Source organism: Aricia agestis, chromosome 16 (assembly GCF_905147365.1).
Source record: "Aricia agestis chromosome 16, ilAriAges1.1, whole genome shotgun sequence".
NCBI classification, from domain to species: Eukaryota; Metazoa; Arthropoda; class Insecta; order Lepidoptera; family Lycaenidae; genus Aricia; species Aricia agestis.
In genome coordinates, this window is record NC_056421.1 from 4,648,780 (window position 1) to 4,676,222 (window position 27,443).

At 35.1% G+C, this 27,443-nt stretch overlaps 2 protein-coding genes across 4 annotated transcripts; one reads left to right on the top strand and one right to left on the bottom strand.

Annotated features, from left to right (window-relative positions):
• The first annotated feature begins 654 nt into the window (after positions 1 to 654).
• LOC121734829 lies at positions 655 to 18,484 on the top strand. Of its 3 annotated transcripts, none has more exons than XM_042125454.1 (5): positions 655 to 743; positions 15,682 to 15,768; positions 16,105 to 16,338; positions 16,883 to 17,012; positions 17,698 to 18,484. In XM_042125454.1, exons 2-5 carry the CDS (start codon positions 15,700 to 15,702, stop codon positions 17,796 to 17,798), a joined length of 534 nt encoding a protein of 177 aa, XP_041981388.1. In that variant the 5' UTR covers positions 655 to 743; positions 15,682 to 15,699; the 3' UTR covers positions 17,799 to 18,484. The 3 variants fall into 3 exon arrangements, with proteins under 3 accessions (XP_041981388.1, XP_041981389.1, XP_041981387.1); XM_042125455.1 differs by having other exon boundaries at positions 668 to 737; positions 15,679 to 15,768; XM_042125453.1 differs by lacking the exon at positions 655 to 743 and adding an exon at positions 13,325 to 13,451.
• Positions 18,485 to 18,884: 400 nt separating this feature from the next.
• Positions 18,885 to 20,592, bottom strand: LOC121734828. Its single transcript, XM_042125452.1, has one exon. It carries the CDS (start codon positions 20,544 to 20,546, stop codon positions 18,927 to 18,929), a length of 1,620 nt encoding a protein of 539 aa, XP_041981386.1. The 5' UTR covers positions 20,547 to 20,592; the 3' UTR covers positions 18,885 to 18,926.
• Positions 20,593 to 27,443: the final 6,851 nt, after the last annotated feature.

Below are 27,443 nucleotides of genomic sequence, written 5' to 3' on the forward strand. Positions count from 1 at the left end.
TTCATTCAAAGACAAAACATTCCACAAAAATTTAAGAACCGCTGCTCTAATCTATCTATTGAAGATTTGTGTGATAAAATATTATTTACTTACTTATGAGTGTTAGTACCATCCATTAATTTTTGTTCATTCTTGTTTGTTCTGTGGTCACAAAAAATATCTAGATATTTTTACCGTGGTTTAAGTGTAAAGTGGGGACTCATATCGATAATAAAATAAAATATTTGAATTGAATTGAACTAAACACACTTTGACATATTTTACAATATGAGTATTTATGGATTACCCAGCTAATAGACTCATCTACATAACAAACATAGTCCTATAAACTACCCATCTGTACATTTTGTTATGTTAGATTTAAAAGCCTATACATAATGGGTACATACATTTTAGTTCCTTTTTAATATGGCTTATAATACACTACACAGGATGCTACAATATAATAATAATACAACTGCTATTAAAAGTGATCTCTTTACAAGGGTCACATACATATTACACACCCTATAGTATTCTCACTTTGTTTTGTTGTATCCTGTATAGAAGTATCATCACCTGGGTACAAAAGCTAACAAACTTCAAAGGGCGGTCAAGGCCGAGCTGTCAATAGGTCGCGTCGGCCTTGTGACGTCACGTCATCAGTGTCATGACGCCCAAACTTGAGCAGTGCGCGCGCGCAGCGGACGTGTTAATGTGTAGTGAAGTGCAGTGATGTCATTATACGGATTTTATACGACGAGGTAGCACTTTTTATATAAATAAAATATATTAGTATTTAAATATACATATTATAAAAGTAGTTTAAGTGTAGAGTAGTTTCTAGGAATGTTTGTACAGTAGAAACTAATTGAGACTAATGTAAACGTAATTGCAAATTAAGCCCGTCACAGACTTAGCTATAATATATAATAATATACCGTACTATAATATATATTATAGTACTAGCTACCAGAAATATATATTATAGCTGAGTGTGCGGTCACGCGAAAATTAGTATAGAAAATATATGGTCGCTGTTAAGCATTAGTGTCCTAACCCACAGTTTTTTTGTTGTTAAATTTTGAATGCAGTCTTGTTCTAAATCATCTACAGAACATAACTGCATTCATAACTCAATACGTAATTTTTGTGTGGGTTAGTACACGAATGCTTAACAGCGTCCAATTATAGTAATATGCCTAGCTATAAAAATATTAATATATATTACAGCTAAGTCTGTGACGGGCTTTAATGTAAATAGAGTATTGGCTATTAAGTCAACGTTGGTATATAACTTGTATACCACCATAATATTCTTAATAGACAATGTAAACTATATATGAATTGTTTCTTATACATATTAATATACTTAAGAAACAATTCATAGATAGTTTACATGTTGCTAATAAACATGTCATGTTACACAATATTAGATATACATATTTTAACGTTGTACTTTATTTTTTTATTTTATAATATATTACTAACGTATGTGTAAAATAAAATTAAATATTCCTCAAGAATCACTCTAAGCATTGCGAGTACCATTATAATTATTATATTCTGTAGCATGGCTAAAGACTTTATCAAAATCATTTATGTGCAGTTTAAATATCTCTTAGCGAATAAATAGCAAAAACTACTGGATATAATTCTACGTAAAGACAAAATAAAATACAACATTTTGATCAGTTCATCGTGCTACATTATGTCTCAAACAATTCGTGTGATTATAGTCTGAGAGTAGTTTTTGCATGCATTTGAACAAGGTTTGTTATGTTGTCATAAAAACTTACCTAAATTACAGTTTTTGCTGACAAAAGTTAAATGAAAAACAATTTATGCATACTAGAATATTAGAATTATACAAAATTCATATTTCAAAATGTTCATTCACAGATATATCGAAATCCTAAACTATAGAACCTTGACATTTAAATTTCGGCTTTCATTAATTTTAAAGGTAATCTACATCAGTCCATGCAATAGCTTCCTGGCAATGCTATTTTGCTATTATAATAATACTAGCTGTCCCGGCAAACGTTTCTTTGCCATATAAAGTATTTCGCCCGTATTGTTTTATTGAAGTGACTATTAAGTATGTGTACCATGGCAACGTCCATCGCTATCCCGTCGCACAAACAATGGTCGCCGTCAGTCTCGACTTGTAATAATTTACTATTATTTATTCAACATTCAAAAAGTACCCAGTAGTAAGTAGCCGATTCTCAGACCCACTGAATCTAATATATAAAATTCTCGTGTCACAGTTTTCGTTGCCATACTCCTCCGAAACGGCTTGACCGATTCTCATGAAATTTTGTGCGCATATTGAGTAGGTCTGAGAATCGGCCAACATCTATTTTTCATACCAAAAAAAAATATATGGCAAAACAACGTTTGCCGGGACAGCTAGTATACATGTATAAAATTTGGTTTAAATCAGTAAAGCCGTTTCGGAGGAGTACGCGGCTTAACATTGTGACACGAGAGTTTTATATATAAGACTAGCTGTTGCCCGCGACTTCGTCCGCGGCAATAATATTATAGTAGTATGTCTGCAGGCTGATATACCTCAAGCATCGCGCTAGCTAGAAAGTAAAACATGCATATGGATGTAGTAAAAATCGGTTCTTTCAATATTACAAACAGACACTCCAATTTTATTTATATGTATAGATTTACATTTATTATTGCTTTAGTATTACTTACTTTTAAATGTAGTTTCTAAGAGACAGATCTTGTGTTAAATTTTATAATAGATACAATTACTTTAGCAACACAATTAGTTTATCACGGGAAAACCTACGGGAAAACTGTAAATGTTTCTTTGATAAAAAGTATCCCTTGTTCTTTCCCGGGACTCAAAGTATCTCCATACCAAATTTCAACATAACCAGCTCAGCGGTTTGGGCGTGAAGAGGTAACAGACAACACAATCGAGGTATTAATAAAATATAATAAGACTAGCTGTCCCGGTGAACTTCGTGTCACTTTAAAACCTTCCCTGGACTTCTACGAATATTTTAAGACTAAAATCAGCCCAATCCGTTCAGCCGTTTTCGAGTTTTAGCGCGACTAACACATTTGAAAATCCATTTTTATATATTAGATTATTAATACCTCGATCGTGGGAATCGCAGACACAATAGATTTTCAATTGTGCGACAGCCACATACCGCTTGGGGATTGATGGGTTAATAAGATTACACTCAAAATAATTTACTAAATACTTGAAACTCTGTATTGAGTTCTTCCTAGTACAGGAACAGTAAAATCAACTATTTTACTCCTCGGAGTTTCTACGAAAGTGACCCTTATGTGATTACCATAAGAGCCTTTTAGAGGTAAAATAATTCTGAACAGATTGTAACCACAGACGGCTGTGGTCAGCTGACAAGAAAGTTTTTGCACGAGAATACCGGGTGGATTCCTCCTGTGGTCCCATCCATATTAGTTCAGTTTAATCTCGTGTGGGAATCTAATATTTTCCGGGACGAGCTAAATCCTTTTCCTTTAAATACTTGGAAATCTGATTTAATATTCTTGTATGCGTTATACAAATACAAATTATAATTTATGTATTTGCATATTTTGTATCTTTCTGGTATTATACTTAGTTCAAATAGATTAAATATAACATAAAGAAACAAAATAGCTTCTGCAAATTAATTTGCAGAAGCATCTTGTTTATTTAATGTCATAATTTTATTTTTAACCCCCGACAAAAAAGAGGGATGTTATAAGTTTGACGTGTCTGTCTGTCTGTTTGTTATTTTGACCGTTAAAAAATCTAAATAATTACACTTAATTTGTCATTACAAAATGATGCATATTTGGCACAGCACTTAAACTTTTTTATAAAATAAGGAGGCAAACGAGCAAACGGACCACCTGATGGAAAGCAACTACCGTCGCCCATGGATACTCGCAACATTAGAAGAGCTGCAAGTGCGTTGCCGGCCTTTCACATAATTAATGTGTCTATTTGAGTATATTTAAATATACTAGTTAATTGAATCAGGCGTTACTTTGCGGAAATCCATAGCTTAAAAGTGAGGGGCCTTGCACGGATTTACCATTATTATTGCTTGTGTGGTGGTGGTGTTTGCAGGTTCTTGCATGCGAGTGTACGCATAGGCAGCGTGGGAGGAGGGAGGTGCTGTACGCATGCCTATGCGTACACTCACTCATTTACTTAAAGGTGGAAGTTTATTTCGCGGAATATTGCTAAAAATAATAACAAAGTAAATTTTAAATATACTGTTTAAACAGGAATCACTTATAATTAAGCCATAACAAGCTAACAATAAAACTATTTCCATTTTATAAAGTCCATAGACTTAATAACGCTGGTGAAGCGAGTAACTTAATCACTGGAACTTTTTAAATGCCATAGCAGACAAGTTTCTAGGCAAGTATGTAATAGTTAACTTGCTACTGCGGGGTCCCAATTCTCGTTAATCGAATCTTAGTTATAACACGATTTAATAACTACACTTATGTAAAATATAATAATTGAGTCATTTAACCGAGCTAAGATTAATCTCCGTTTTATCAAAAAAAAAGTTATTTTTAGTTCATAAAATACGTTATTAATACGTTTTTAAAATGCAATTGAAATCGTTTCGACGGCTTAAGCGCGAAGAGTTTACAGACAGACAGATGTTTTTTCGCATTTACAATACTAGATTGTATAATTTGTTTTGGTCTTTTAAATATTTTTATAAATAGCATATTTTTTTTTTTAACTAAAGAATGATGGAATTAAAGCCTCAACAAATTCCAGGTTTGTTATTTTGATTGTTACCTTCAACGATTTGAGCCCCAATTGGATGTTGGCATTTAACAAACTCGATAGCCAGTTAATTGGACACGTCAGCTAAATTGAATAAAATCTCACTACCTTCATAGCAATCGGACTGCCGCACTAAGAGACGAATATTAAAATGACTTAACTGTAATTAAATTAAGATTTTTACATATTAAGCCCCATACATTATCTTTCAAACTCTTCATTAAATTGGAGGTTAATAATAATTAAATGTCTCTGAGTACGACCGTAAACTGTAAAGCTGCGTCCCCATCAGACACGGCGCGGCGCCGGCACCGTGTTACGGCACGACGCCGCCACCGTGATACGGTGCGTACTAGAAAAATTGACGAAAATGATCATGGATAATAATCATAAACAAAGTGTTCTGTATACCTCTATACGTATTCCCTTGTATTGGTCCATTATAGGGAAATATTAAACAGGCTACATCATCTTAACCTTAACTTAACCTTCTTACACAATTGCTGTAGTATACAGGGTGTAACAAAAACAAGTGATAATACTTTAGGGTGTGTACGTGTTCCTGGTAGAGAGTTCACTGTGAAAGTAGCAGCGCTGAAAGACCAAAATTTTTTTCACTTTTGTATGGGGAAACTCGTGACGCTCGGGCCCTTGCCCATACAAAAGTGAAAAAAAATGTTCGTCTTTCAGAGCTGCTACTTACACAGTGAACTCTCTACAAGGAACATGTACACACCCTAAAGTATTATCACTAGTTTTTGTTACACACTGTATATAACATCGTGTTTTCTCTCCTAACTTTCTACTATTCTTTAAAAAAAAAGGTGAAATATTTCAAACGAGTATCAATTACTATACAGTAGTAGATTTTACAATAAGTAACTTTAAAAATTTTAATCTGCTTTTCACTCAAAAATGAAACGAATCTTAAGGAAACGCACGTCTATAAACATTTATATTTTAACGTGGGCGTATACAAACGTTTTTGACCCTGAAACAACTAGATGTCATCATTTGTTTGTGTGTTGTTATTATCTTAATTGTGAGACATTGAAGATAACATATTTTTTATAACTAGAGATCGCCCAATGGTCGAAATTCGATTTTAGTTTCGACGACATTAGGGCTACTACATTTTTTTTTTAATGGACTTTATCATAATATTTTTTTTCAACTCTCGTCTCTGGGACTCAGCTGATCTCAGACTGGCCGTGTAAGCATTGTCTAATAAATAGTATCTAAGATTCAATGAAAAAACCATTATCATTTAAATTTTGTCCTATTCGTCACGGTTGACTGAATAAAAAACTAAATATTTTATTTAAAAAATATTTTTTTAAAATTACACTATACCTACAGTTAATTTAATAATTTACGGTAATTAATTAAATTCTCAGATTTAGAACCTAATAGACCTTTTTTGTGTCTCCAAAAAAACCGGCGTGAAACAGCGCTTGCGCTGTGTTTCGCCGAGTGAGTGAGTTTACCGGAGGCCCGATTCCCTACCCTTCCCTTCCCTATTCCCTTCCTTACCTCCCCTACCCTGTAATCCTATTCCCTCTTAAAAGGCCGGCAACGCACCTGCAGCTCTTCTGATGTTGCGTGTGTCCATGGGCGACGGAAGTTGCTTTCCATCAGGTGACCCGTTTGCTCGTTTGCCCCCTTATTTCTTAAAAAATAAATGGATTTAAATGCGTTACTGAGGAAACGCTTATATAATATTACTACAAAATCGTATTGTTTTAAATAAATAATAAAAGTCTTACACATTATTGTCACTGGTACTTATACTTAGTATAGAGTGATAAAAATTCAAAACACCCGTTGGAAGTGTCAAACAACATTTTACGAGCAGTATACCTAAAAGCATACATTTTCTATTCTACAGAACTAATGATTTGTTAACGCCTGGACTTATGATTATGGTACTCAACACCATAAGTCATAACACATGCAAAATACCTGTTTATCGGTTAAACTTCTTATAAATAAAAGATTTTGTGTTCACTGTAGATTTTTAAATTAAACAGATTATAAACAACAAACAAACATACAAGATACCAGTAAAAACGATGCATTTAATACAGTACGAATAGTAAGTTACTGTTGTCTAACAAACTCTTAGGCCTATTAACTCAATGTCCTATTGTCCAAAGGGCTTATAATGAGGACATCCGACCAGCCCACACTCATGCTTTCTTTGTGATGACATAGTACATCTGCTATGTTAATATTACATGTTACAACCACCTACGTAAACGTGTAGAAATGTAGATTGATGGTCGATCTACAATTAGTATATGAGAAAGTTTGCCTGTCTGCTACACCTTCACGCAACAAGTGAATCACACAGGCACAGAGATACTTTGAGTCCTGGGAAAGGAAATAGAATGACTTTTATGACTTCATTGAATAATAAATGAATGTCATCGCGTAAAATTGTGCGGATCCCGCGTGATAGACGGATTCATACGCAAATGTAGTTATTTTTTTATTTCTCTATGAATTTTCTAAATTTTTTTAAATTAAACCAAAAGTTTAGAAGCGTGATTGATGGCAATATGATATTATTGTCATAAGATCAATAACTTGTCCTCTACTTATACCAACTTCCATATTGTAACATAAGTTCAATAATTATTATTATCAATTTATGCTACAGCTTTTATACTTTTCCTGCCATATGCCATACATGTACAGTAAAGGTGAACAAATGCCCTTTGTATGCACCTGCCACAGGGTTAATACCTGACATTATATTCTTAATAAGGAATAAGGATATCCGATGCTTTGCTATAATAATCATTAAACATCTTAAAGCTTAGGCCAAACCTACGCGAATAGGCGTCTGCGAAGCGGAGCGTCAAGTTGTCAAATGGGTCTTTTGTTTACAAAATATATATATATATATATACATATATATATATATATATATATATATATATATATATATATATATATATATATATATATATATATATATATATATATATATATATATACAGTGTGTAACAAAAATAAGTGATAATACTTTAGGGTGTGTACGTGTTCCTTGTAGAGAGTTCACTGTTAAAGTAGCAGCTCTGAAAGACGAAAATTTTTTTTCACTTTTGTATGGGCAATGGCCCGAGCGTCACGAGTTTCCCCATACAAAAGTGAAAAATTTTTTTGGTATTTCAGCGCTGCTACTTTCACAGTGAACTCTCTACAAGGAACACGTACACACCCTAAAGTATTATCACTTATTTTTGTTACACCCTGTATATATATATATATATATATATATATATATATATATATATATATATAATAAATCAATTTAGCTAGGAATCATTTTTAGAAAATGACATTTTATTCGTATTTTATCGAATACCGAGCAATACTCGGTCAAATAGCTAGTTAATCTTAAAACATAACATTTCGAGTGCCAACAAAAAATATAATTAAAGATGTAGTACAATTTATAAGAAAGAGTAACTTTTAATTTTAATTAGTTAATTAAAATGGCTGTTTTATTACAGGTATGTTAACATTTCTTCTTCATTCACAACAACTGCGTCTCATCGCCTTGGTCTAGTTAGTCTAGCCTTAGCCTTATCAAACATGGTGTGGACGTGAATAATTTTAATACGTTTTATACTTTAGTATTGACATATTCGATACAATATAGTATTTAATATTATGCATTGTAATATTTATAAGATACTAGATGATCCGGTGAACTTCGTATCATTTTGCTTTGCACTTTGAAAGTTAGTCAAAGTTTACAACTGTATAATTTTTGTGCAATTCTATCAAACTAAGTTTAAATCTTGAGTCATAACGAGATTCAAACTTATGTTGATTGACTTATACCTACTTATATCCAAAAGTACTTACAATTTTTCAAGCTATTTACCACTTTGCGCTAAATTAAACTTACGTTTTTTTGCCACTGGGTACTAGGTATCAAAGCTCAAAGTTCAAAATTGACTCGCGTGCTAACCGCGATGCATATTAATAAGTGAGACTAATATAAACTCGTTAAGCTAATGCTACATTTATCTTTCATGCAGTTATATAAAATCAAGAAATATTATCATACAATACATAATATTATCATGATTATCCTAATATTTAAACAGACTAATCCTTACTATATTATTTATATCAAATATCTTTAAACGAGCAATTATATATATACTTATGTTTGGTCTTTAGATATAAGGCCTTACCACAAATACAAACTATTAGGAAAGTATACCCCTCTCAATTTTCTTACCAATATGTCAATTATTGTCCATGCTGTATACAGCTTGAGCAATCATGGTTCTCTAGGACTAGAAGAGAATCCATTCGTAAAAGTATGTTTTTGTCACTGTTAAGATATTTTGGGTACCCAAAAGGTCCTAATAACAATATGAATATGAGAGTATTCTCACATAAAATGTCCTACAAAGCCTCTACGAAGATAAAAATCATAAATTGCGGTTAAGCTTAAGCTATATACCTACTCACTATAATATAGTATGTTTGCACCGCGTTGTATAATAATACTTTACGATTGTGGTTTCAGAAACCCTGTGGTTCAAAACAACTTCCACATTCTACATTGAATAACCTCAGTGGCGTTATTTTAGTTGATTTTATTTAATAATTCATAAGATTATAATATAAGACGTTTGAACAGTGACGGATTAGCCCATAATCAAATTAAGCAATTGCCTAGGGCATCACGTCTGAGAAGAGTAAAGGTTCAAAGACCGATTCTAGTTGAGATACGGATAGGGGGGCCCACAGGCATGGATTGCTTAGGGCATTTGCAATTAGTCTTAATCCGTCACTGCGTTTGAATGATACATATGTTAATTGTTAAAGGATGGAACAAAGGTTTCGGTTACGTGGTGTGAAAATCAAAATGAAAAATATTTATTTCTAAATATGTAGGTTAACAAAATTAACACTTTTGGAACGTGTACATGAGGCCTACCACCACCTACAACCTCCTCTACCGGACAAATTAGTTTACCTAAATACACCTACTTTAACTAGGGTTCCGTGAAGCTATCGTTTCTAAATATATCAGGGGGGAACCGTATAATCACATCAACCTGTACGGTTCAGCGCGCAGCTTGTGAGGGGTCCCTTACACATGGATGGCGGGTCAAGGCTTTTTTATAAACTAAAATAGACATTAGCACCAGTTCAGTGATTTTAAAATGCAAAGAAATATGATAGAGTTTTATATTTAACTAGCTGTTCCGGCAAACGTTTCTTTGCCATATAAAGTATTTCGCCCGTATTACTTTATTGAAGTGACTAAATAAGTATGTCACCATGGCAACGTCCATCGCTATCACGTCGCACAAACAATGGTCGCCGTCAGTCTCGAGTTGTAATATCAATATCAATATCAATATAAAAAGTAGCCAGTATGCATATAAAATTTGGTTAAAAACAGTAAAGCCGTTTCGGAGGAGTACGCGGCTTAACATTGTGACACGAGAATTTTATATATAAGATTAATATGTCATCAATTTTGTTGTTTGTTTTGCAAAGGAAAAAATGTTATTAAATCTGTTGTAAATTATGTATTCGCAAGGCAATGTATTATGTACGTTGGCGTCTGGTGCAAGTCATACAAAAAGTTCTGAATTTAATACATTTTTTTGTAGTAAATTTAAAAGAACATCACATGAAAGGGTTGTCATCATTTTTTTATGTTTGGTACGCCGTAGTTCCTAAACAAAAGGCCCTCTGGCCAACTCATTTTCTCTATCGCCTATCGATAGAATACTCGATTAAAATGTATGGAATTCACATAATATGAAGTCGACATTCGACTCACGCCATGTCAATTCCGTACATTTTATCGGCGATTCTTCAAAAACGATAAAGAAAACGTGTTGGCTAGGAGCTGTCTCATCTCTAGGTGTATATGATTGGGGTGCCCTTAACAATAATATTACGTAACTTACAAAATGGATTGGATACGCTTCATATGAAATGTTATGTAATTATTCTCGATAGGCACTTTTATACGAGTATGGAATAAGGCCCCAACGTGTATCATAATTCTCCAAGGCTCTTTCCCAAATAAAAGCTCTTTTTTAGAATGTATTTTGTGCATGTTAGAAAATGTATGAAGCTCTATTGGTATTAAGAGGTATTAAGGTAGTACAAAAATACATTCAATAAAATATAGCGTAATTTTTTACTATTTGCATTCAAGGGTCAGGAACCTATTTAAGCGGAAATGACTCCGTGGTCCGATTGGTTATTAGAGTGTGTCTCTTGACTCGTAGGTTCGATTTCCACGTTATTCCAACGCGGAAATCGAACAGGGAATTTTAATTCCATGTTTGGTTAGGGCAATGCAGGCTGATCACCTGATTGTCTGACAAATAAGATGATCCATGCGTCGGAGGGGCATGTAAAAATTCGGTCCTGCGCCTGATCTCTCACCAGTAGTGTCGGTCGTTCATCCCACTGGGTTATGATATGGGAAGAGAGAGTGCTCATATGTATTGCACACATATTTGGGCACTTAAAAATTACTCCTAACTGGCCTGGCCTGGTTTCAATGAAATTGTCCACCATCCCCTAAACCGGTGTGCAATGTACCTACGACCCTGTAACGACAAAACAATGCAACCCGGGTTACATAGTTTTGTAATAATATAGTCTAAATTAATCCACTTGACTGAACCTACAAAATTCGAGACAAGTTTTCGACCAAAATATTCCATATTACATTTCTGATTTCGCTGTCCCCTAAGACGTGCTTTGAGCTAAAAAGTTTTAAACTCATTTTTTGCAAGTTGACGTGTTACATCACAGGTTACAGCGTTTTGTCATAACAGGGCAGTGTATTATTTAAAGGCATGTATTTAAATCAATATCTGTATATTCCCTTTTCTCGATCAAAAAATTTGAAAGTTTCACCAAAAATACTGACTTGCACACTAATTATGCACCCTAAATAATGCGAATTCAGCATACTATTTAAAGTTATTTGTAAAACTGTTTTACTGAACGAATAACTATTATTAAAATAGTATATCTAACAATTTCTTAGTCAACAAACATACTACAACTTTTTTAAGAAAAACCATCACCTAAATTACTTTTAGGAACACCATTTATTCTAAATAAAACCCAATATAATCTGTTATGTTCATATAATTAAGAACACATAAAAATCATCAAGTGCTAACTTAACATGGACTAAACTTTGGCACAGTGAATGGTAACTCAGTTTATAAACAATAATAATAATAAACAATCGGCAAAGAGCGAGTCCGATTCGCGCACAAAGGGTTCCTTACCGATATATTGCAAAATAATTAAGCCTCCGGCTTAGGAATTGCACTCTAGGGGTTGACAAGCTACTAAAGAAAAAAAAAGGAAAAAAAAACAACTGGCTCCAATTATGAGTCGACGGAGCCCCGCTACGCGGGGCTCCTACTTCTGGGTGGTTCGCATAAAAATAAAAATAAATGTCCAATTTAGAGTGCAAGTTAGTATTTTTGATAAACAATTTAAATTTTAGTTTTACAAATAATATATCCGATATATGAACCATATTTTTGGTGTGAATTCGGTTATAAAGGTCGTCTCGTTTTGTATGATGTTTAAGTTTTTTTTAATGGACATGTTCAGTTAATCAATTGTTTTTTTTGATCAGCATTAGTTTTTCTGGTATGCATTCAGTTAATTAGCGGAGGTAAGGTAGTGTGCTGCAAAATTATTCTGATGTGCATTTAATAATATCCCTTATTTAAATTTTAAGCGATATGTAGGAGACAAACCCTTCTATACTGTATTTTATTTCGATGGCAAGAATAATCTAGAAATTGTGTTACGATGAAAATTATGAGACAAAATAGACTGTTAAAAGACCTATATCGGTTCAATAAGGCTATAATTATCACAGCGTCGACGGGCTTGACACCAACCGGTTGTGTTACATAGCGTTAATATACAGGGTGTAACAAAATAAAGTGATAATACTTTAGGGTATGTATGTGTCCCTTTATAAAGTCTGTGAAACATTTGTGTGTTAACCGGCAAAAACCGTTTTTGTTAAGTTATGGAGTCTTGTTCTAAATGATCTAGTGAACATGACTGCATTCATAATTCAATACGTAACTTTTTTGTGGGTTGACATACAGTGTGTAACAAAAATAAGTGATAATACTTTAGGGTGTGTACGTATGGGGAAACTCGTGACGCTCGGGCCCTTGCCCATACAAAAGTGAAAAAAAAATGTTCGTCTTTTAGTGCTGCTACTTTCACAGTGAACACAGTAGTTCTCTACAAGGAACACGTACACACCCTAAAGTATTATCACTTATTTTTGTTACATCCTGTATATACAAATATTTAACAGTATCCAAAATCATGAATCCAAAATCATCCGTCATGAATTTGCCCATACAAAAATAAATAAGCAAGTCTATCAGCGCTGCTACTTTCTCAATGTTCTCTATAATATAATACACACCCTTTAGTATTATCAATTTGTTTTGTTATACCCTGTATACTGTATAGTGTAAGTGATAGTATGTGTCAGTAAAACATAATATTATTATAGTCATAGTGTTTTGTGTCAGTGTCGTGTCTAGTTATAGTCAAGGATACCGAATGGGGAAATCGTGACGACTACATTGATTAGCGCTTAGGCTTTGCGGTAAATACTCGTTTTTGTACAGTTTTTCTAGATAATACGTCATTGTCTATTTTAATGTTACAATGCTCGGTTTTATGTTAACGAAATTGACCCTTATGGTAGCTCCTTAATGATACTTAATAAAGTACTAATAAGTCGTCTCCGTAAGGTATCCATTACGCGGTAGGTTTTGCTGACAGTTTTACCACAGTCATGGCTGTAACTGATGGATAACATACCGTGTAAGGGCGTGACAGACGGGTGCATGAAGTTGATTGACGAAAATCTGGATATCTTGATTTTTGCTTCATACAACCATCAGTCACGAATTTTGAGTGAGTGTTGTCACATCTGACAAAAAAGGAAAAAAATTAGAAACAAATATATCTTTGAAAATTTTGGCTTTGAATGACATAAAACTGAAAAGAATAGTATTCGTCAGTCCATCAGTCAAACATAATTCATGATTAACGGAATTGACTGTCGCTTGCATGAGCGTGTAATGGATGCCTAAGGGTCAATTTGGAATACAAGCGTTGCGACTTTCGATCTTTTAATAAAAAATGAATCGGTTTTTTTTATTAAAAGATATATTCAATTTTGGAATATCAGCCTTTCCCAGCAGCGTATCTCAATATGTACCTATCTTCTAAATTCTAATGTAATAAATAAAGTTCAGTTTTGAACATACTATTTAAAAATACACAGTTTTGCATCGACGCGTCAAGTTGTTATGAATTGACCCTAAAAGTTTCTACTTAATAAAGTTAAATAGTAAATACATAATATTTGTTTTTAATTACATTTTAAGTGGTTTTGTTTGAGTAAACAACTCCACTTAATCAAAAGTGTAATTTAGATGCCATAAAAACTATTCTTTTTGACAAACAAAATGATTAAAGGACTGGCTAACGTGTATTTTTCATAACTTTAAGTACCTGGATGACCGAGCTTTGCTCGGTATAGCAAACACTCATTGACTTCGTGTTACTTAACAACGCCATCTGCTGGAATAGCTTTAGTGTCGTTTAAGCAATTAGTTGCTTAAACGACAGAAAGAGTCATATTTTTCAATATATATATATATATATATATACAAGAATGGCTCGTTTAAAGATATAAGATATCTTGGGTTTCTTAATGTCTTCATTCATAAATTTATTACTCTGTTGAAAGCGTGAAAATATTCAAATGTTTCTATCATGCTAATGCAATGTCTTTCTCAGAATACTTAACGATCCACAAGATGTGTAAAATTTAAATTAATTTGTACAATACTTGTCTGTAGTAACTTAAAACCTTGGATTAAATCCTGGTTTCAACTGTACCTCTAGAAGCTCCAAACTTCTTTCATAGAAAAGTAATTGAATATCTTCTTATGTATCAAGTTATCAACAAGTTACAGCGTAGGATATTATGTATTTTGGTCATGACTTTCATCAACACTTCTCAAAGTTAACAATTTCAATAACAATTAGGTAATAATTGTTATTATTAGACATCGGATTATATGCATTTGCATATGCAAGTATGGCACTTTTTAGGCGATAGTGCATATTTTGGCAATTTTTCGTTGATAGTGCATATTTTGGTAGTTTTATGCCCTCGTAATCTCCAAACTAGCTATCATGCCACACACCGAGGCCACAAAACAGAGCTACGATAGATCAAAACATTTCAAATATGTGGCTCCATCTCCATTTAAAAAATGCAATACACCCAGTAACACAATTTTTCTTTTTAGTTGGCAACATTATCAAAAAAATTCAGTAAAGTAGTTAAGTAACGATTTAATAAACTTCCATGGGCATTAAGATTGCAATCGGAAAATGTTGCTAGAAAATTATTATTGGTGCTGTATAAGAAATGAAAAATCCTGCATTTGATAAAATTATAAAAATTGGCGCTTTTATTAACGGCACCACCGGAAAACTCTTCAAAAAAATTATAAATTTTAATATAAAGTGACCTTTGATTGTGCCTATTTTGTGCATATTTCGGCCATTTTTTTCGTGCATATTTGCATGCATATTTCGGCGCATATAATCCGATGTCTAATTATTATGTTTTAATCCCTTACGGAGTTTGTCGCGGAGCACTTTCCTTATTTCTGGCTTTCTAAAAAAGTTAATTTCTAACCTATTTGAAAAAAAAAAACATTTTATTTTATTTTATTTTATTTCATTTAAACAATAATAATTATTATCTGTAATACTTTCTTTGACTAAATAGAACAATTAATTCTTTTCAGGAATACGAATGAGTGAAAATGACGAGGAAGTTTCTCTTCTGTTTCCCGCTGCGAGTGGGCAACATTGTCTTCGGCTACATTGTCATTGTGAGTATTGTTACCACATTTTCAGGCTCCTAATAAAGTTGCGTATGCAAATTGCTATTACAAAACAACAGGCGCCAGAATTTATTAAGAATTACAACGACGTTTTTAAAGCCTAATATTTCGTTTAGAACAATGAACTGGTGTGGGTTTGCTATTGTATATTTTAGTAGTGTTTAAAAGTTTTCGTAATGAAATTAAAGTATGTTGTAAAACATCCTACGCAACTAAGTACATTTCCACTAAATTTTGTACAATCGTTTTTCGTTTCTAATTTATTTTTTAACTTCTGATTTGCTTCCTTTTATATTTTATTGTAATTCTCTGTTGTATTTTCAGGTGTTAAGTCTTATGGTGGCCGCCTTACATCTATACGAACTTGGAGCCTGCATCATCACACGAGGGAGCCGCACTGAAGACAAATTCGGAAACTTTCAGAAACTCGAAAGCATATTTGGGGAAGACAAGAATGAACTAGTGGAAATTATAACCATAACTTACTACCTAACGTACATCATAATAGGACTGTTACTGTTCATTTTCGCCGCGATATTTACGTGTGGTGTTTACAAAGTAAGTAACCCGGAATACATTAGGGGAAACGACTGGACATTGGGGGAAAATGAAAAAACGCGACGCATTTACGACGTCATAAAACATCATAACTACGTAGACTTTATAGACGAGGATGTTTTGAGTTTTTGCCATTTTTTTTATAAGGCACTTTATATATTTAGTTTTCTGGTAAAAATTAAAAGGTTTTTGTTATTTTTATTTAAATTTTTGTCAAATTTAAATAAAAATAACAAAAACCTTTAGGTTTTTGTACAAAAACCTTTAGGTTTTTGTTTGTACAAAAACCTTTAGGTTTTTGTTACCCTATTCCCTCTTAAAAGGCCGGCAACGCACCTGCAGCTCTTCTGATGCTGCGAGTGTCCATGGGCGACGGAAGTTGCTTTCCATCAGGTGACCCGTTTGCTCGTTTGCCCCCTTATTTCATTAAAAAAACTTCTCAGGCATTTTTACGAATAAGCGACACGGCAACAAAATTTCTCATATGCACAGTAGGTATATCCAGTCGATTTACAGTTTTTAACTTATGGACTATTTTTTCCAGTTAAACGATTGTGCCATAACGACGTTCTTCGTGTATTGTTTCTTCCACCTGTTCTTCAGCATCGGTCTGATCGTGTGGGAGGCACTCACAGCAGGCTGGGTGCAGCTGGGCCTTATTGCTGTCTCCGATGGTAAGAAGGCTATTTCTTTCTCTCTGATTCTATCTCCCTAGTCCCTCTTTTCGGACACATTAAGGCTGCGATTTCAACAGAGATACGTTGTGAGAAATGTGTGGATCCAATAGAATAACCACGCTTAGGAGGCAAATTAATATAATTTTTTTCCTTTAAAATTGGTTCTTAAAAACATATTTCTCGCAACTTTAGCCCAGTTTAGGTAAAAACCCTTAAGTTCTTCAAAATATAATAAAGAGAAGCAAAGGCGTTCTTGAGTATCTTTGCTTTTAATATGCGTTAGTTTTTATTATTCACAGATTTATACGTGGGAGAGCCATGCTTCGGCACGAATGGGCCGGCTCGACCGGATAAATACCACGTTCTCACAGAAAACCGGCGTGAAACAGCGCTTGCGCTGTGTTTCGCCAAGTGAGTGAGTTTACCGGAGGCCCAATCCCCTAACCCCTACCCTATTCCCTTCCCTACCCTCAACTATTCCCTTCCCTTCCCTTCCCTACCCTCCCCTATTAGCCTATTCCCTCTTAAAAGGCCGGCAACGCACTTGCAGCTCTTCTGATGCTGCGAGTGTCCATGGGCGACGGAAGTTGCTTTCCATCAGGTGACCCGATTGCTCGTTTGCCCCCTTATTTCATAAAAAAAAAAATGCGTATAGAAATAAGGCTTGTCTTGTTTTTTTCAGTGCTCCTCATAATTTGCCTGTTCAGTGTCAAATACATGATGGAGGCGATACGGACTGGGAACGTCTACACTCGACCTGGCGACATACTATACAAGTGCTAGCTGTAATCAGAAAAGTGTAGACGAATTACTTGTTTGCTCACAACTGAAAGTTAAACGTGTAGAACTTAATGTATAGTCTGAGAAAATTATTCAAAAGCAGATGGCGGACCTACAGCTACGTTATTTGTTTGGGTTCTGTCAAGCTCAGCCGACAGATCACGGCTTACATACTGACTAGACATAACCCGACAAAATAATGTAGCTGCGGCATATTCCTGAATGAATTTTGAATGAACTAATTTCTCTAATAATTCAATTAAACTTCTTACTTTGTAAGTAAACTAGGTGAAACTTGCTTCTGGCAAACATTCCACGAAATTATTTAACTACATTGTAAATGTAGTTCAAAAATTGTAGTGTATTATGTAATGTAAGCCGATTTTATAATTACCTTAGGGTAAAAACTAACCACACCTTTCATGAGAGCTCAGAAGTGTTTATTATATATTTTTAATAGTACTTCTATTCTAATGAGAAAGTTCTACTGTTTAATGAATGCGGTAAAGGCTTTAATTGACATTCCATTTTCTAACTTTTTATTACTGCCTTTACTTTTATACGACAATTTCATTGCAATGTGAGCAGAAGACATAATCATTCGATGCCGACACGACTATTTTATTCTTTTTTACTATTATTACTTTGGTCCTTGAGGCAAAATCAGCATCAAGGAAGCAAAATGATTTTTTCAAAAAAAAAGGTGCAAGTGTAAATAAAAGTTTATTTGTAATTTAATTAATTTAACAAATAACAGACGGAATAAAATGTTTGTAAAGTTTAAGTTTATTGTAATTAATTATTTATTAGTGGATTGTTATTTTTAGGAATAAATAATTAAGTTTTACCTAAATGTTTTATTTCATTGCGAATTCAAAAAAACTAAAAATATAGGTACACGCTTTTCTTCTACTTGTAACTTGTAAGCTCTATCACATGGGTTATTTTATTTTGCAATTTAATATATCATTGGATGTTCAAAATACACATTTTTATATCCTTGTTTTACTATCACATAGATATTTTAATTCATATTTTGCAATTTTTAGTTTATTAGTAACAATAATCACAGTCATTCACTCCCTTAAAACTAACAATAAATTAAATTATAAACTAGTCTTATTTGTGTGCCTATTGTAATTTATCTAAATACTCGTTTATGTAATCTTCATGTGTTATGACGTCTCGTCTTCGTCTCTTCCCCAGCATCATAGGTACTACCATGGCCATAGCCGCTGGTACCATGCCTGCACCTACCGCTGCTAGAACAGTAGAGGTATCAGGCTTATAATTGCTACTAGCGATGAGTTTCTTCTTATAGTACTTATGCCTCACAGGTTTGTTCTGAGATGCTGCCATTTCTAGGTCATTCTTCAGGTCCATATCACGTTTGGACTCTTCAACAGTCTGGAAGCTCTTTTCCACTTCTAAGAGGCCGCCGTGAGATGTCGTCATGTTTTGGTGCGATTTGTCCATGGGTAAGACCGTCAAAGCCACTGCCTGATGTGATACGAGCGTTGGTGAGTCCACTTTATCTTCGGCCTCATTTAAACTTCTTTGTCTCTTCTTATTCTTGTAACCTTTGGTGGTTGATAGTAGGATCCACTGGCCGTCGCCATTTGGTGGCCTAGAAGATCTGTCATCGTCCATATCAGATGTGCCAGTGTAAATGACTTGCGTTGGTCGCCTTAGGGGTCTTTTCTGGGAGAAGGGCTGGTGAAGAGCCTCATACTCGTATGGATAGTTGGTGGGTCGGGAATCAGTTACCACGGAATCTGATGCACCATAGTATATATTGTCATCGCTGGAGTAACCTTCGTCTTTATCACAGTTTGGTCGGTAGGGACGACGGCTGTCATCAGGTGACCACGAGGATTGAAGGTCATGCATAGATTGAATATTGTGCACAGGTTGCATGTTTTGCATGGAGTGTTGGAAACTTGACTGCGGCTTATTCATAGTCCAAGTTGGTCTGGATGGTAGCTCCGACTCATATTCCTCAGGGATGTGCAACTTATTATTAATGTATCCTGGACGGGTTAGTATAGGCTTTTTCTGAGGATAATAATTATTATATGTGTTACCTTGACCCTGCGAAGGATATCTGTCGTCGTCAGGATATTTGTTCCCATCATCTTCATTCCAGTAAGTTTGCGGCTTGTGCTTTTTGATGTTAGGTTTCCATTTTGAAATTTTACTCGTTGACCAAGCGACTGGTTCCAGGGTAACCCATCCGTCTTTATCGTCGTAGGGATGCTTGTGTTGCTTCACTTTCACACGATTCCAGGAGGTGTACACTTTGCTGTCGTCTTCTTCCTCGTCGGATGATGATATGGACAGCCTGTCAGGTTTGAGTTTCTGTTTCTTCAATTTAGCAGCCAGTGCGGCGATGGCTTGCAACCTTTCATTTGGAAAATCATGGAAGTCCTTCAATTTATCCTCATCCTCTACAAAATCTTCCAGGTCTCCTTGCGGTCCTTCGTTCGCGACAAACCCTTCCTGACACGACGGCCCATAGCACCTCCGCTTATCGTAAACTATGTGGTCCATAAGATCTTTAATATCAGCGTCATCTTTTGATAACTCCACTTCGGTTAAATCGAACTTATCCAAGTCATCACTGGATTTATCTTCAATAATAGTTATCGGTTCCTTTCCCGGAACTTCGAGCTGGTACGTTTTTATTCTTTCATTGTAGTTAAAATCATTAGCCGCACAGAGTGTACAAAAAGTCAGTATGAGCACTATCATTTTCGTTTTATAATTTTCACTTTCGAGATCGCGTGCGCACGCGGGGTCGCGCAGTTAGACTGAGCTCCGGCGGCCATTGACGACCGCTGTTATACTTTTGATAGTGGATGCACAATCCCTGCTCTCTGCAGCGTCACGTCTCGTGCATAATTGCCTGTTCAATCTCAATTCAACATCTCCGTGACCCGAGGTGAAAATGTTTTTCGCGATTTTCTCACAGAGAAATTGTAAAAGTTTTCACGAGTATAACGATCTAATGCTTTCTGATGGAATGGTTTTCTCCCGGTGCATTCGAGTGAAATAAACGTTTATTTATTTCCACACGAAACTCGAAAGGGTTAGGTTATTATAAAGTTTGATGAAATATTATTTACTTATTTTATAAACATCTCTTGTAGATAAATAAAAGTAAAAGATACTTTGATCTTAGAAATTAACAGATCCCACAATTTGTAGTACACTCAATAAAAACCTATATAAGTGATACGCCTACCTAAGTAATTAATGACAACTAGTTTACATGTCCGAGAACATTTAAGTATACATTAGGGTAAATGCGCCACAATTAAATTAGACTTTTTAAAATTCTCAACTTTGGAAATATTGAACATTATATCTAAACAGTTAATGAACACAATAGTTAATAAAAAAAACAACCCCATAAGTTTCAGTAGCGCCACAAGCAAGAATCGTGACCCGCTGTCGCATGCCGCTCTCTCCACACGCCCATTACTGCTATCAGGCGATCAGACCGCTCTAATTGCTACACTTTTACCTGTCGCCTGTCGCTTGCATGTATGATGTAGCATAAGCTTTATTTGATTATAATGCAGAATGAGGAAAACGAATATGCAGATCATCAGAGCGCCAGACTGATATAGATTCCTTTTTTTTTCAAAGATTCAAAGAGTTATTTGCAAGACCAAGCAGTGTAGATTAATAAGTACAAACACAGAAGACTAATAATAATAATAGCTCCCACACCGGTTTTCGGTGACGGTGGCCGGTTTCATTGAAACCAGGCCAGTAGCTGGCCTGGTTTCAATGATGCAGGAGTAATTTTATAGTGTCCAAGTGTGTGCGCAGTACACAAGAGCACTCTCTATTCCTTTACTCGCATAACCCAGTGGGACAGAAGACCGACACGACCGGCGAGAGATCAGGCGCAGGACCGACTTTTTACATTCCCATGCGACGCATGGATCATCTTTAAATACTTGTCAGACAATTAGGTGATGATCAGCCTGCATTGTCCTAACCAAACTTGGAAATAATATGTTTCCAACGCGGGAATCGAACCCACGACCTCAGAGTCAAGAGCCGCGCTCTATACCACTAGACCACGTAGGCGTTAACAGAGAAGACTGATATTGTAAATAACAAAGGGTGTCAGTCTGTGAATATTTCAGGCTTGAACCGTAGGACTGATTTTTAGGCTTAACTTTGGATTCCGGGAACTACATCTTAGTACTTAACTTAAAAATAGTATAAAGATTATGTACAGTTTGTTATACATCGTGATAATGGCCATGAAACCTCCGACATGTACCATCAGACATGTTCTAATGAGCTTTCTGTTTATTTGATCCATATAACGGAAAGTAAATAAGGAAAATTTCTCAAATGACATCTTCAGATCATTATATTGAAGACAGGTTCAATCTACGGCTGTGGAGTATTTGAGATTTTACTGTTTATTAAAAAAATAATGCAAATTAAAATATATCGGTGACTTGAAACATCCTTTGGTTTTTTGGTTAATTTTAAATTGTAAATTAATGTTCCCGAGTTGTGGGGTGTAGGCGGTGTAGCAACTAAAGCTTTGTTTAATAAAGGGTGTAACAAAACTAAGTGATAATACTTTAAGGTTTGAATGTGTGTATAGTACCTGCCCGGCTTAGCTAGTCCCGGCGCCGAGGGGAACCTTCAGTTTGCCGGAGCGGTCCCTTACTTTGGTGGAAGTCCGGTCCCTTCTGAGGTAGACCGGGTGGTCCGGCCGGCGTGGAGGGAGTCCTTGTTAGACAGGTCCAGGGCATCCCTTCGTATACGGCTGAAGGCAAACCGCAGGTAGTTTTAGTGGGTAAGCCCGGCGCCTCCCGCGGGGAGTCCCACATACCCCGGGGTGCCTCAGCTTAACTGAGGCACACCCCCATAAAGGGTTTCCCCTGCGCAAAAAAAAAAGGTTTGAATATGTCCCTTGTATAGAGTTCACTGTGAAAGTAGCACCGCTGAAAGAGTTTTTTTTTTATTTGTATGGGCAAGCGCCACAGTTTCATACAAATGTAAAAAGTTACTCTTTTAGCTACGAATAATAAAAACTATATTTTAGCTTTGCTACTTTCGTAGTGAACGCTATACCGGGTACTCATACCTACCTTAAAAAAAATATTATCACTTAGTTTTGTTACACGTTGTATAGCTATAACTGCTTCTCAACATTTCCTTGCATAAGAAATACTAGCTATTTGACTAGCTAGCTTTGCTCGGTATTCGATAAAACACGAATAAAATGACATTTTCTAAAAATGATTCCTAGCTAGATCGATTTATCGCCCCCGAAACCCCCTATATACTATGCTCGTATATTGCTCGTTTGAAGATATTATAAGATTTAAAGCTTTGCGTTGTAGTAACACAAGAACATAGCAATTTGATAAGAATATTTTAATAAGTGATGTTCCTTATTTCCATGGATTTTCCGGGTGTTAAAAATGTATTAATTTTCTCAGGCTTTTTAACCAAAAAGCGGTAGATATTCGTGTACGGACGTCATATTTTATTACGTACAAAAAACTAAATTTTTTATACCGAGCGTAGTGGTAATCACGGTGTATTTTTTAACTTTATTTTGAAAGGTAAATTGTATGCACGCAATTCACATAAACAATTCTCTTACATAACAAACGTTCTGCACTCATTTCAAACTTTCTCAAACTGTTGTGTGGTTTCTACGACCTTTTCGTTTAGTGCTTGTTTAGAATATATTTTATTTTCTTTATATCACCATGGTTTTGAATGTTTGTAATATAACAAGATGACGCTCGCAAATCCGTTGCGCCAAAATTACTGGAGATAAGATAAGATAAATATTCTTTATCGTGCACACATAATATAACAACTTAAAATAAAGGTCATTGTTTAAAAACACAGGTAACAGGTAACACACAATGGCGGCCTTATTACTAATTAGTAATTTCTTCCAGGCAACCACGGATTGAGGAAACATAATATTTAAGATGGTGATCGCGCAGGAACCGTACATTTATATGGGGCAAAAAGTTTTCCGGGACTCAATGTACCTCTGTACCAAATTTCAACAAAACCGGTTGAGCGGTTCAAGCGTGAAGGTTATAGTCGGACCAACAGACAAACACACTTAACACTTTCGTATAATTATAATATTAGTACATGGATGAATTGGCAGAAAATTTAGAGTAGGTTTTGCTCAACATATTTTCTTTCTTTATTTTAAGCCATTACTTCCTGTATCTTTGCTCGATTAAGCTATATATTAGTTTTATATACTAAAACTAGCTGTCCCGGCAAGCGTTTCTTTGCCATATAAAGTATTTCGCCCGTATTATTTTATTGAAGTGACTAAATAAGTATGGCACCATGGCAACGTCCATCGCTATCCCGTCGCACAAACAATGGTCGCCGTCAGTCTCGAGTTGTAATAATTTACTATTATTTATTCAACAATTGCACTTATCAATATAAAAAGTAGCCAGTAGCCGATTCTCAGACCTACTGAATATGCATATAAAATTTGGTAAAAATCAGTAAAGCCGTTTCGGAGGAGTACGGTAAATAACTTTGTGATACGAGAATTTTATATATATAAGAAGAAGGTGGCTCGTGGTTACTAAAAATTTCTTTTACGAGAAATGTAGAGTAGGCTGAGTGGGCAAGAAGATTACTTTAGTTACGGTTTCATTACACACGACGTGAAAATTGTTCCGTGATGTGGGTGACGTGATTGTGCGTGATGCTCATTATCATTTGTTATATGGGTCAAAAACAATTCATTGACCCGTTTTATATTGAAGTATAAAGAGTATATCTCTACACGGTCGAAGAAGGACAAATACAAGTGATTCGTATTGTCATCGTACATTTTTATTTTCAAAAGACGAATATATTTTGCACGCTTTTGGAACGATGTTCCTTATTGCGCGTTGCGAAAGGGGGCTAGACAGAAAAAGTTGTAACGACGTGAAACAAAAGTGTCGGTATATATTACAACTAGAGCAAAAATGTTATATATGATGCTTGCACCTTCGAGAAGAGAGCGTATTCCCTCTTAAAAGGCCGGCAACGCTCTTCTGATGTTGCAAGTGTCCATGGGCGACGGTAGTTGCTTTCCATCAGGTGACCCGTTTGCTCATTTCATAAAAAAAATGTTACGTCCAGCGTGCATCCGTTGTCTGATTGCCATAACACAAATTTTTACTTAGCATGGGATTAGACGCCGTGATGCTACCTAGCTTTTATACTATTTATTGTATGCTTATTGCTTATTAAAGAATTTTAATTTGAATAAATTTTGATTATATGAATACACTTTTGCTCCGGAACATAGGACAGTGTTCATCGCGGGAAAATGTACGGTTCCGCATGATAAACGAATATTATTCAATGCTAGGATGTAGTGTTCATTCTGTGAAAATGGGAGATTTTAACGAGATAAACTTTAATTCAATACACGTTAAGAGTTAAGACCCTTATTGAGTTAAACAAATGTCAGTCCGAGATCCGGAGACGGCTAACTCGCAGAAGTCATTTAACGCCAGCCGACTCCTTTATGCTTTCTAAAACTCTTTTAGATTGGATCCGTTGACATAGAGTAGGAGCTGATAGATGCGTCCTGTCAAAGTTGTTCTTAGCCAAGCATAAAAGCAGTAGGGAATGTTTCGCAAAAGTCAGAGCAGACAACGCTCCTAGCTCATACAGTAAATAATCCTCGACACTGTGGCTCAGTGGTGAGCGCGTTTGTAGCTCAAGCCTGGCCAGCAGGCCCTGGCACGATTGGACAATACATACAAGCAATAAATACAAACGTGTGATTATATTTGTCTACGATTGCCCATGATTAAAAATATGACGTGCGTGATATACTTAACTACGATATCAATTATATCCATAATGTAGATCCCAACCTTGTAATTAATCTGGAATCTTGAAATATCTCCCAACGATTCCAACAAAGCCCATTTCTTGACAAACGGATTAATCGCCACGGATTTGGTGAATTAGTTCATAAGATTTTCCACGTTCATGGAATTTAATTAGTTTTGTAAGGGTATAAATTATTTTTAACTAGATGACGCCCGCAACTCCGTTGCGCCAAAAATCGTTTATCGCGCGGGAACCGTACATTTTCCTGGGTAAAAAGTATCATCATATTATGCCCTTTCCCGGGACTCAAAGTATCTCTATGCTAAATTTCAACGAAATCGGTTCAGTGGTTTGGGCGTAATGAGGAAGCAGACAGACATACACTATCGCATTTATAATATTAGTATGGAGTCTATTTATAATATTAGTATTTCAGCAACGTTGAAAGTGTACCAAATAAGCTTTATTTGGTAAACAGCCTTATCTTTAATTCCTCGACACAGAATCCACAAAAATAATTACTTTCGCCATATCTACAACTTTCATCTTTGGTTGACGTGAAAGATTTATTATGATCACCGTATCTGCCCCGCTCTTAGTTCTGTGGTTGACAATTATTTCTATTATGATTTCACCAGGATTTCTCTTGTGTTCTCAACAATACGGTTTAAGGCGAGAAAATTGAAAAGCATTGTAGCCGAAGCCTTTGACGACAGATCGGTTCTATGCAGCTGCAACGCTAATAAATCTAAGAGAAAATAATATTACTTATAGGTGATATTTGTCAACATCAACGATAGTTATTATAAGATACACTTCTTAGCATATTTATGATTTATAACCAACTTCCAAAAAGAGGGAGTTATATGTTATATATTCAGGGATCCTTGACTACATCCAGCATTGTTTGATGCCGATTCAATTTTCTTTAACCGCGGACAGTCATTTGAAATTGAACGTTTCCATCCATTACAAATTAATTGTACAATTAAATTAAATTAAATAAAGGCTAAAGGCCGAGCTTTGTGAGGGCTCGCGTCGTCAGTCGTCACACCTGACTGACTGATGATGACACATCTACATATAAAAAACCTTGACTGACAGATGCTAACACATCTACATATAAATAAAAATTACGATGTTGAAGCACAAATCAATAGGCGTAATACTTTTTCCGTAAAGTTTACCACAAATTGTTCAGGTTGTGTGATTATATTAATACTAGGGCTCGCGTCGCTCTCCCTGATTACTCGACCAAATAACGTAGGTCCGTCAACTGCCTTTGAATCAATTTCTTCAATGGTACATCAAGTTCAATAACTTGATGTACCATTTCAATGGTTCAATATTGAATCAATATTCAAAGGCATTTCGATCGCGGAAACACGAGACACAATAGCTTATCTATTGTTATCGCGGCCGGATGTGGCCGCTTGGGGCTTCATGAATTAAAAAAACAAAAATTTTGAAAATCGGTTCACAAACGGCGGAGTAATCGTTGAACATACAAAAAAAAATAAAAAAATATATCCACAGCCGAACATATGCTACTAACCTCTTCTTTTTTGGAAGTCGGTTAAAAATATCTAAGTAACCATCAACATGAAACATCTAACTAACCTAACCTAACCAGCTGACCTATCAAAGCATAAAAACCTACTAAAATTAAAGTAGATAATATAATATAATATTTTTAATATCCAACGGAGGCTTATTTTTGCAGATTTTACGTTCATCAAGAGATTCGAAACAAAACACCTACGGTCTTACCACAAAAGA

Excerpts from the sequence above, each read along its gene's own strand:
- LOC121734829 (XM_042125454.1), top strand. The coding sequence starts at position 15,700 with ATGACGAGGAAGTTTCTCTTCTGTTTCCCGCTGCGAGTGGGCAACATT. Across the intron at positions 15,769-16,104 it reads TCTTCGGCTACATTGTCATT|GTGTTAAGTCTTATGGTGGC; the intron begins GTGAGTATTGTT and ends TTGTATTTTCAG. Across the intron at positions 16,339-16,882 it reads TTACGTGTGGTGTTTACAAA|TTAAACGATTGTGCCATAAC; the intron begins GTAAGTAACCCG and ends TATTTTTTCCAG.
- LOC121734828 (XM_042125452.1), bottom strand. The coding sequence starts at position 20,546 with ATGATAGTGCTCATACTGACTTTTTGTACACTCTGTGCGGCTAATGAT.